At 42.9% G+C, this 12194-nt stretch overlaps 1 protein-coding gene across 9 annotated transcripts in view; it reads left to right on the plus strand.

Annotated features, from left to right (window-relative positions):
• NRXN3 (neurexin 3) overlaps positions 1-12194 on the plus strand; it is a 1089604-nt gene that overhangs the window by 894058 nt on the left and 183352 nt on the right. For 5 of the 9 annotated variants that reach the window (XM_063117923.1, XM_063117924.1, XM_063117922.1 and 2 more), the window contains 2 exons: positions 8626-8682; positions 10432-10739. In XM_063117923.1, the coding sequence (XP_062973993.1) occupies positions 8626-8682; positions 10432-10739 (365 nt within the window). The remainder of the gene's footprint in view (positions 1-8625; positions 8683-10431; positions 10740-12194) is intronic. The other 4 variants (XM_063117925.1, XM_063117926.1, XM_063117930.1 and 1 more) reach the window with 1 other exon arrangement.

Below are 12194 nucleotides of genomic sequence, written 5' to 3' on the forward strand. Positions count from 1 at the left end.
ATATGCATACATATATACTGCAGATATACTTAGTAAATGCCTTGTTTGCTTTCACATTGTTGAGCTGAGACTATTAATAGTTCTAGCTGGCCTAAAAAAAACCCTGTGAGGGCCTAGGAGAAGTTGGATAATTTCAGCAAGACAAATATTCTAAATATTCTGCATTTACATGTAGATCTGCTTTTTGTTTTTAACACTAATTGGTTTTTGTGAGAACTGAAGACAATAAATTTTGTGACGGAAAGCTATTAGTAGAGTCTTGTTGTCCATTAAATAACTTATCAAGGGAGAGATGAGGACAGATATGGAGGCCTCTGCTTTTTACATAAGAACATAAGAAGAGCCATGCTGGATCAGACTAAGGGCCCATCTAGTCTGGCACTCTGTTCACACAGTGGCCAACCAGCTGTCAACCAGGCACCAACAAAGCAGGACATGGGGATGGATGAATTGTTTGAAGAAATTCATGCAAACAAATCAAGAATGAACCTGATGGAATTAGACATCAGGTTCATTCTTGCTTTGCAGTAGCTGATGATCCCAACAGTCATTCTTCATAGAAACATAGAATAGCAGAGTTGGAAGGGGCCTACAAGGCCATCGAGTCCAACCCCCTGCTCAATGCAGGAATCCACCCTAAAGCATCCCCGACAGATGCTTGTCCAGCTGCCTCTTGAAGGCCTCTAGTGTGGGAGAGCCCACAACCTCCCTAGGTAACTGATTCCATTGTCGCACTGCTCTAACAGTCAGGAAGTTTTTCCTGATGTCCAGCTGGAATCTGGCTTCCTTTAACTTGAGCCCGATTGAATCATACAAATCATACAAATCAGATTGTATGATTTGAACAATCACAGCCCCTATGCAATAGTTACTGTATCTAAAAAATAATAATTACCCTATTTTGTTTCCAGAACAGGAGAAGTCTAAATTTGATTTAAAAGAAAACATAATGGCTACAAATGACAACTTGGTGGTCCTTGACAAGTCATGGTCTCTTAGTCTTTGCCTCCATTTTAAAATATGGATGTAACCCAGGCCAGCACCAGCCTTCAGGAAGCCCCTCAGAGTCAGTGGGGCCATTCCCTATTTGGTTCCTCCCCCACTCCCAGCCCAGGCTTTCAGGGTTGCAAAGGCTGGTTCCTAGAAAGCTGCGCACCATTGAAAATGCCCCATCATACCCCAGAGTGATGCTACATCAAGTACTCCAGGGCATTTTATGGAATTTAAAATGGTGGGTGGCTTCTGGAACCCAGCCACTGCTGCCAGATAAGCCCCCAGCCAGGGAAGCTGGTGGGCAGGAGAGCCAAAACCATATGGGTGGTGGTGAGTCCTAGCAGGGTATTTAGGTGCCAGGAGGAGATGCCAGCTCTGGATTTATAATAAATTACAGTGATCTATGTTAAAGGACTGTAAACATGTGAAGTGCTTTGAACCCTAAAGCAGGCCCACATAACTTTTAACATCGTGCTTTAGGACAGGCCTGCACATCTAGTGACACCCCACCAAGCCCAATACACCTCACCACCCAAGTGTTTGACATCCCTCCCCCTGGTGTTCCCCACCCCTGTTTCAGGCAGGTTTGAGAAGGTTTGTCAAACTCTTGGTTGGTTGCCATGCGTGGCTGGTGGGATGCATTTGGCTTGGAGTGGGGTGTCACTAGATGTGCAGGCCTGCCCTAAAGCATGATGTTAAATGCCAAGCATTATGGCTAAAACATTATCAGTAAATCCTGACTGGGATTTAGCAATCTGGCCTGAGTTTGTGAGATCCAATTTTTAACAATTAAACCTTTGTAAACTAAAAGTGAATAATTTTGTTTTGCTAATCTCAAATACATAAAGTCCCTTTAACATTAATGACAATGATAGCATTGCTTTTGTTTAAAATAAGTGCATGCCTAATGCTGTGATGAAGCTCATGTGCTTGAGAAACCCATCCTTGTCTTGTACATTTTCCCCCTCTCTGTAGTTTCACTTTTGAGTTCGGTCTCTTCTGCCATTGCTTTCCCAAGCCTGAGATTAGCATGCCAAAGGTTTATTTATTTTCATGTTTACTACGTTGGAATTCTGAAATGGATGGTTTTTGCCGTTTGTGTGGGTGATGATGAGGATGTTTTGTTAAAAGACAATCACACAAGAGCTGTGGGGGCTAATGAAAACAGCAGGTTCAGAGATCTCAAACCTTTCTAGGAAGCTTGGAGCAAGCTGGGTGGTTATTGATAAATGTTGTCAGCTCAAAAGACAATCTGTTGTAAGCATTTTGTACAATTTAGTCATATCATGTGCATGCAATGGGATACATACAGTGATCTTCTATAAGATCAAGCTAAAACAAGGATTTTTTAAAATATTTGTGGCTACTACTATACTAGTAAATGGGGGAAGGGGAAGACACCCATGTACCAGCCTGTCATTTATTCACTCATCTACACTTGCCAGCCCATCCAGTCATTCATTCATTTCCTAATGCATCAAGAAAGTCTTATGTCAGAAGACCTCGTAAAGATGATGAGTGAAAGGGTAGATAGCTATCAAAATGGAACATGATAAATTGATGGATGCCTAGATGGATGGATCGATCCGTCAAAGAGACAGCACAGAGAGTAGCTATCTGCCAGATATAATGGACCTACAATGGAATAATTTATAATTAACACAATGGATGCAATCCAGAGAAAGATAGGTGTCCTTGAGTTCCAGTTCAATCAGTGGCATTTAAGTGTATAATTAAGCACTTAAGTGTCTTTGATTTCAGAGAGGCATAAGTGTAGATGGGGTGGAGGAATTTAAAGCACTTTTGGGAGGAATATCAAAGCTACTTCTCTGTTATAGCGGGGGAAAGAGGTACAAAGAGAAGAACAATATGTATAAAAAGAATTGGCCATTAAAGTGGATTACTGTTGTAATCTTTAATCCCATAGTAAGGCAAATTAATCCATTAATATTACAATCCTATGCACATTTTCTTGGGAATAAACCCCATTGAATACAATGGTATGTAAATATGCATAAGTTGGTGTCCTGTTAATAAATCAACTTCACTGATTCTACTTGTATGATTACAAAATGGGGAATAAGCCAGCCCAGTCTAGTGGCTCTGATGTCAGTGGGGTGGTGAATCCACTCTGGGTTTCCATCAGAACCAGCCAGAGTTCTAATGAAACTTTCCAAAGAGCAACCAGATTCCAGTGGACTAAGCCTAGTTCTCCTGTATGTTTGACAGTATCTATGCTTGTGATTGAATCTTAGCTGATAAAGAGAAGTGAAATTAGAATGTATTTGGAAGTACAAATACTCTGGAACAATCCAGGGCATGTGTTTGAGTAAGCAGGAGAATGCTCCTGCAGGTTATAATTGTACACACACACACACACACACCACACACACACACCCCAATACCAGCATTGTCTCTGCTACTTATATTGTGGGAACGAGGGAAGGATATTACATCCCTCCACTATAAGGTGCATTGAAAACTAGGAAAAGGAAATCAGCACCATTACCCCGATTTGAACATAAGAACTTCAGAAGAGCCATGCTGGATCAGACCAAGGCTCCATCTAGTCCAGCATTCGGTTCACACCATGGCCAACCAGCTGCCCACAGGCACTCTCCTTCCGATATGTCCTCAGCAACAAGTATACATAGGCATACTTCCTCTAAGATAGCATATATCCATCAGGACTAGCAGCCATTGACAGCCTCCTCCTCCAAGAATTTATCTAACCCCCCCATTTAAAGCCATCCAAATTGGTGGCCATCACTACATCTCACAAAGGGAGACTTGGTGACTGCAGTCTATACACTTCTGCTGACAAGTCCACCTGCACAGACGCACCCCCTGTCTTGGTACCGTGAGGCGCCTGGCTCCCACACTTGCATTCCTTTCTGGTATCTGCACAGGAAGGAACACAAGTGTGAATTTTCCCCACAGCACTGAGGGGTAAAGGAATGAAGAGGCAGGAACGAGGCAGCCAGGGGCAGCCAGGAGGCTGAAGAGAGGGATGTGTGCTGCCTGAACCACCTTTCCTCCCTCTGACCTCCATCTGGGTGCCCGATCCTCCCCCCCACCCCATTTTTTATTTTTAAAGAGGTGTGGGGGCATTTCTCTCTTCCCCCTCCCCCTGTTTCTTATTTATTATTTTCCATGGGGCACAGGGTTCTCCTGAGGTCCGCCCCCTTCCCTGTCCCACCCATAATGACCAATTAGGGGGCACCATGGACTGTGACAAGCCTCCACTGCCCAAAAAAGTCAGGGTAAGTGCCCTACTTTTTTTCAGCGGAGTTTCTGGGGTTTGCCTCCAGATGGCTTCGCAATGGCAGCTGCATCATGTAGATGATGTGCCACTACTGCGAAGCCACCCCGAGACAAACCCTTTGTGCAGACATGGCCACAGTTACACACTGCCCCTTTCATGTTTTCCCTTTCTCTGTGGAACCGGAACTGTTAAAATGCAATAGATGAGGATGCACAGTCTGCAGGGAGCTGCTTCTGCTGCTGCTGACTCCTTTTCTATGTGTTGGCCCAAGTCAAGTAGCAATGGAGTGATCTGGGTAGCAATGAAGTACCCAGGCAAGTGCTGCTCAGGGTCACCTACAGTGACAAGCAGCACCCAACACACCTAGGGCAAATGCCTGAGTTTGCACTATGGGAGGTATAGAATGTTCTTGTTATCAACCTACTGTGTTTTCTTCTCCAACCTGAAAGGGCGGGGTGAATGATAAAATAGAATGTATGTATGTATGTGTGTATGTATGTATGTATGTATGTATGTGTATATGTGTTGGGAAGAAGAAGTATACCCTATGACTTACAAGGAAATTGGCTGGACCCTGCATCCGTTTTTGATGGCTGCCCTGGAATCAAAGGCCATACACCTGTGTCATCCACCAGCAGCTAGTGAGAGTATTCTCCCATTTGACAGTTTTAGATAGAAAGCTGCTTATCCAGAATAAAGGCTTGTTGTAGGCTTAAGTCCAAATTCCAGCTGAGCATTACGAACCAGATTAATACATTCACTAGCGCAGTGGGTGTTCTGATGAGCAGGGTCTTTTTAGATATGTCCTGACATTTTGTCAATAGGGAAACCAGATTACACAGACATTTGTGGATTTAAAACCAAATCAAAACTATTAAAGAATTAAACTTTGTAGCGAAACCTAGTAAAACATTGGCAAGCGACACTTCGCTTGCCCGTTTTGTGAACTAGGCCAAGCACCCCAATCCAAACGAGGAGGGACTGACAAGCCACGTGGTTTGAGTGCATGTGGCCACACAGATTAGCTTGCAAAACATCTGAGTGGTGTAACCGAAATAAAAGGGCATCTTTTTGCAGCAACAACCTCAAGGTGTAATTTGTAAGGATGAAACCTGCAAAATTAGGCGATAGAACAGATAGAGGTCTGATGTGACATATTTCAGCTATGCATGCTTCCTCTCTACATTTTTCTTTCATTTTGCCCATTGTTTTCCACGTTATCATTCAAGCAGAGAGGCCCACCTCACACCAGAGTTTTAAACTAAGAGTAGGTCTCCCTAGAGACATGTGATTGTCCTTTTAGCAAACAAAAACTTTTAATGTCAGTGTTGTGTTATAAAATGTAGCTGTGCAGCGTGTTGCATGCATTGTCTTCAGCTTCTGAACTAGAAGAAGCCATTACTCAAGAGGAAAACACAATGTCCTTCACACTCCCCCCACCCCTGAATTGGGTTACCTTCCTGAGGTAGTTGTATGTAGTGTATTAGAACAACAGACATGCTTACACATGACATGTCTAAGGAAAAACAAAACGTTGAATCACTTCTCCCTCTGGTTTCATGCAGAAAGTGCTCCTTCCTCACGAACCTAAGGGCTTCCTGCCAATTAAAGGCCAAAGCAGACATGACTTTAAATGTGAACCTAGGAGCTTCATTTTTTGTTCATTTTTAGTCTAGAGTAGGCACAGAGGACTAGCATGGGGGAGGAGGGCAAGGCAGCTTGCAAGATCTATATTAGTATTAATGGGTTTTGTTTTTGCTTTCTCTGTATTTTTTTTAAAAAAACTTAATAAAATGTTTTTTTAAAAAAAAGAAAGGAAGATCTGTAGTAGGCCCCCTGCACCTATTCTAGAATAAAAATGAAAAAAAAAAAAAGCCGACTGCTAGACACGCATTTAAAGTAATGTCTGTTTTGGTGATTTGATGGAATAGAAGGAATTCATCATGAAAAAGTAAGATGCCCGATCTGTGTTTGATATAAGCAGCTCTGTCTCCTCCCTGGCTTTGCAAATAGGATTGCTCTTGCACTAGACACTATATTGTGGAAGCAGCCCTCTTCTGACTAGGGATCTTGTGGGCCACCATGCTTGTCCGACTCAGCACGCACTGAGTCAGGCAAGCATGGCGGATTACAGGCATAAATGGCCGCTTTACAGTGGCCATTTATGTAAAAGTCCCTCTACATTAAAGAACAAGCCACCATTTTTATGCAAAATGGTCAGTCCACGGGCACCCGCTCGCCGCTTGCTGGGTACCCGTGGACTGACTGATAGCTCACCAAGTGTGGTGTGCAGGAGCAGGTGGACAGCAGGGATCCATCTCTACTTCTGACATTGTAGCGTGGTGATATTCCATCCTGGACAAGATATCTAAGGGAAATGTTCTGCAACTGTAGGTTCCTCAACTCCCTCCATCAGTGCTATATGTGGAACTTCATGTATCACAGTTGTCACCTGTCCTTCCTGTAAGGATCATTGGATAGTGTACATGGGCTTTTTGCATTCATCCTGTCTTGAAGATGTTATAGTAATGGAAGGCCTATAAATGGAATCGGGCAACTGCCTTCATTTCATCTGAGGGATGTCACTTGTTTGAGTATTCAGTCAGGTCTCAAACCAGGCTTTAGTTTACCTTTTCTGGTGTCATCTAGAGGTTATTAAATGAGATCAGTGGAGGCTGTTGGCTCTAATTTCAGTGGGGCTGGGAATCTGCTCTGGGTTTCAGTCAGAACCAGCCAGAACCCTAAAGCAGCTATCCAAGGGGATGATCCCAATTCCCAAAATGGATCCACAGCCCCAGTGAAATAGGAGACACCAGCATGTTTGGTTGATGGTACAGAATCAGCTTATGTGTTTTCAAGCCTTTTGGCAACCTGCTTATTTCATTTTTGAACTCCAGAGGGAAGGATTGCAAAGAGCTCAAAGGTAAGGCTGAGGGTCATGAGTGGAGGAGAAGCACCAAGCTCTGCAGTCTGCAAGGCCACCATTCTTTACAGCTTTATCAGCTTCCCCACCAAAAATCAGAAGGGAAGAGCTTGTGCAAGATACAAAGGTTGGCTGAGTTTCCTCAAGCTCTGCAGATTTGGGCTGGTTCAGACACTTCATGGTTCTTCTGGATTTGTCTTTTGGGCTCCCCAACAGAGAACTTATTTTTTCTCAGAAATCGGCAGATCCTAATGGTTTAAGACACTTAGAGCCAGAGTCAGGGCCCAAGTAGGGGCTCATTGACAAAATCCCCCTGGAGTTGCTCCTCCTCTTCACCATTGCAATCTGTTTATCTGCCTCTCACTTTGACCCAAACAATGGTGGTGGTGGTGGTGAGGATGAGGAGTAGATACCCTTGCTTACTTACTCCCTGGCTCTCTGCCTATCAAGCAAGCAAGTGGTAGCAATGATGAGAAAGAGAATGAGGAGCAATAGCAGCTGGAGAAAATGGCAGTGAGAACGCAGAGCCCCCCAAAGAGGGTGTCTTTCCCAAGGTCCCTCAAAAACCTGGAACCAGCACTAGAGACACTTGTACCTACATGTTGAGCTGAGTTCCATGGCAGTTCTAGGATATTTCCAAAGAACTGAGGTTTATCTTCATGGGAAAAGGCAAGTCTACCTCCAGATGAGTAAGTGTCTGCCTCCAACATCGTTTTTCCCCAGCTGATGCCAGCCACTCCATGAGAATAATGTGGAATGGATATAAGCATCCATTTCTGAGGGGGCAGGAATGGAATGATATGGTTCTCCCAAAAGAGGGAGTCTGTGAATGGAATTGTATGGCCAGTTTTTAATGGGAACCCATCATGGTTTTCCATGTGATAGCTGTAGCTATCCTGTCAATACTTGAAAGAAATTGCTCTGAATGGCCCCATGCTATTACTATCATCTCTACTATGTAATAACAGCTGATAAGAGAGATTGCCACTAGAGCAATTATTTTCATATAAAATAATTGAGCCCTGCAAAAATGGCTGTTCTCCCATTCCTAGATGGCTGCCATGTGTCATCATTCAAGCTACACGTAACAAAAACACATGGTGAGGAAACCAGAGGATAACATGAAAGGAGAGGGTGAATAGTAGAGAAAACTCCATTGCTTTCCAAGGAGAGAATATCTCAAACCTCTCATTTTTGTTTTTAATTTGTTATTTTTCACATCTCTACACTAACCCATCTTGATCTAGGCTAGATTTTAAAAAATACTGTAGGGGGGAGCACTACGGGAGATATGCAACCCACCTTCTTAAACTCTAGGCATTTCACATACACACCTACTTTGCTTGGTTAGCTAGGGTCCTCCTTGGGGAATAGGAACTCCTTTCAGATACATTTCTTCTCTTGTCCCCATTCTCTTCCCCATGACCCATCTTGTCACCATTAGATGATGCAACACCGCATCACCACTTGACTTCGAGACCTGCCACGACGAGCAAAATTGGTGAGCTCCCCCTCCTACTCTGATCTACTTTAACCGCCGGCTTTGAGGGAATGGACAGTGGGGTTTAGGCTCTGCCTTACTAGATGGTGGCATTTGGCACTTATCAGGGTGGACTAGAGAAAGAACGTGGTGAGTGTGCAGTGGAGAAGGGAGGGGAGGGGCAAGTGTGCGTAAATGTGGGGAACACTGGTTTGAATGAAACAATATGAATGGATTCTGCTTTGTCTTCTGAAATGTGGCCAGTGCGGTTCTTTGCTCAACAGTGAATTGCATTTAGTATACCCTAAGAACTCAAACTGGCAAGGAATATAAATCTATGGTGAGTTCATGTATCAGGTTTATCATGTGAAAGTTGTGGCATTTGATTAACTGAATGTGTGGAAATGCTATTTCCATGGATCATATTTCATCATCGTCTCTGACAACTTACCACCAATGGTGGGAGAAGAACAAGACAGAAGGGAAATGTCTATCAAATGTTTACATTGCCCCTTAAATGAAGAGTGTGAACTCTCTCTTGATTTGTATGTGGGAAAAGAATTAGCAATTATTTGTGCAATCCATTCTGACTAGAAACGCATTATCCCTATCTTCCTTTAAAAAGAGTTAGGAAACATACTTCTGAGATCTCAAGAACTCAGTGGCCTTCCCTTTCTGGACCTCATAGGTAGGTATTAGCAACTGGCAGTCCTGGGCCAAATCTGACCTCCTGTGGTATATCACTCTGAAGAGTGTGAGGAAGGGATGGTGGATGTGTACTGTGAGGGTTGTAGTGGGGCTCACTCCCTCTGCCCCCTTAAAAAACTTGGCCTCCAGTAAACTAGTTGCTGACCAAGGCCTAGGCTGCATTGAGATGGTAAAATTGTGTATGAGAACTAACATTTCATCCTGCAGGTTGGGGACTTACATATCGGGAAGAAAGTTGCTAGAACCCTTTATCCCCTGAATTTAGTTTGTTTGTTTTATGCAGAGGCAGGAATGGTTTTGTATTGAGAAATTTTTGACCACGTGAATATCCACCTGCAGTCTGAAGTGGGCATAGTCCAGGTTCAGTTTTACTGTGAGAACTAGGCCCAACAGCATAGGATTATTTGTGTGAACTAATTCAGAACTGAAATGTATTTTCTCTTCCACAGCAAGGGTAATCCAAATACTGTATTGAATTCAAATGTTATTTAAAATTAGTTTTTGTTCTCTAAATTCTTAGCTACAGCCCTTGTACATTTCAAGAAGCCCATACATCTGTTCATCTCTTAGCACAACACATCTGTATTTTTCATCTTTTGCCAAATCGTAGGACAGGTCTCAATATCTGCCCTGTCCATTCAAGGATCCAGGTTTTTTTGCATTCAGGAGTAAGCAAAAAACTAGAGAGGATTTGATGATCTGAATAAGATTAAACTCTCCCAAGTTTCCAACTTTATACATTCCTTGAAAAGAGTTGGATCTCAAATTTGGTGTGAAACTTCTCCTGAATGTGCTTATGTTTATGCGAAGAAGACCCAGAAGATCTGGATCCATTGGTTTTTTGGTGTTTTTTGTTTTTTTGTCATGACTTGTAACACATTGAGACAGCTATTTATAGTACTGCATTCTTGCCATTCAGTCACCACAATTGTCACCATCACCACCATCAGAAAATTGCTCTGATCTTATTCTTCAGTCCATTTCAGCCACAACTCAGCATAAAAGGGGTTAAAAAAGGAGACATATGCCTGGCAATAATGTTGTTCACCCCCCTTCACCTAGGACGACAGTTAACGATCTTCAACACCCAGGCGCAAATAGCCATTGGAGGAAAAGACAGAGGGCGTCTCTTCCAAGGCCAGCTCTCCGGTCTCTATTACAATGGCTTGAAAGTATTGAACATGGCAGCAGAGAACAACCCCAACATCAAGATCAATGGAAGCGTCCGGTTGGTTGGAGAAGTGCCATCCATCTTGGGAACAGCACCCACGACCTCCATGCCGCCAGAGATGTCTACCACAGTCATGGAGACCACCACTACTATGGCCACTACTACAACCCGAAAAAACCGTTCCACACCCACCATTCAGGTGAGTCATTGGATATGTATGTATGTAGCTGGTTTTCTTAAATACATTTTCCAGCGAAATTCTTTTTCAGTTGTGTGTTTTTCTGAAGTTAATATTCAGTACAGAATTTGCCTTCTCCCAGATTTGGTGGGAGTGTTTGTGAATTATTGTGCTTATGCAATAACAAGGCCAAGTTATTCTGTGATGCTGTTGGAACTTTATATTAGAAATGCTTGCACCAGTGTGGAGAACTGAATTTATAATTTGATAAAGGAAGCACGATTATGGTGAATTCTGAAAATCCAGTGAGAAAAATGTGTTTTATCACTTCTTACATGTCTTTCTTCTTTGTTGGTAAAAAAATTGAATAGAATGAATTGTGGTATTCAAGGTGAGTTGTTCTTCAACCCAGCTTTTGACAAACTAATGTTAAAGTGGGAGTTGTCAGATAGTAGCTTTCAAATCCAAGTGTCATTTATTTCGGTGCTTTTGAAATCTCTGGTGGCACTTATTGTTGTGGAAGCATGTACTTGTCTCTGACTACACCTTCATTAAGTCTTTTAAGGGCTACGCAAACCCTCAATATAGCTTTTCAATTCTTACAGATGAAAATATATTTATTTATTTTTAATCATTTATAACCCCCTCTTCCTTCCCATCATTCCTAATGGGATCAGAGTGGTATGCATTAAAAACATAAAACAATATATCTAGCAACCCCCCAAAAAAAGTCACAGCAGCCAAAATATTTGAAGTTTGATGGGGGGGGGAGTTTTAATTGCCCTACTAAATTGAAGCAGTGAAGGGGCCATTCGGATCTCCCAAAGGAGATAGATTTAGAGGTGGCAGGGCACCACAGAAAAAGACCTTCTCATGCATTGTCAGTTCTTGGGCAGAATTATATGGAGGATGCTGGACCTTCAGGAAACTAAACCCAGGCCATTTAGGGTTTCAAAAGTCATGAACAGCCCTCTGAATTCTGCACAGAAATAGGTAGCCAAAGCAGTTGAAACAAAAGGGGAAGGGTAACATGGGCCCTATATCCCACCCCACCCTATAAGAAGCATTGTTACAACATTCAGAACTAATTGACAGACTGACATAGAACTAATTGACAGACTGAAATAGAGAGTATGATAATCATGAAGATGAAAGGTGACTAAGGTATGAATCATCATAGCCTAATCAGCTGCAGGTGGCCACCAGTCTTAATTGTACAATTGTACAGCTGAGGCCTGAAAAGCCAAGCCTAGAGTTACGTCCAAGTACACTCCCAAACATCCTTGGAGTCTTTAGAAAGGGAGAAAAAGAACTGAGGGCCTCAACATTCTGAAAGACCTACCCCAGTAGATGTTAAAAAGAATGGAGAACAGAACTGAACCTTGAGGAACCCCACAAGCCAAAGGCCTCTAGCACCACTTTATGGAAACATCCCTCCAGGAGGGGGCAGAAACAATGCAAAACAGTGCCTTCAAT

Source organism: Elgaria multicarinata, chromosome 2 (genome assembly GCF_023053635.1).
Source record: "Elgaria multicarinata webbii isolate HBS135686 ecotype San Diego chromosome 2, rElgMul1.1.pri, whole genome shotgun sequence".
NCBI lineage: Eukaryota > Metazoa > Chordata > Lepidosauria > Squamata > Anguidae > Elgaria > Elgaria multicarinata.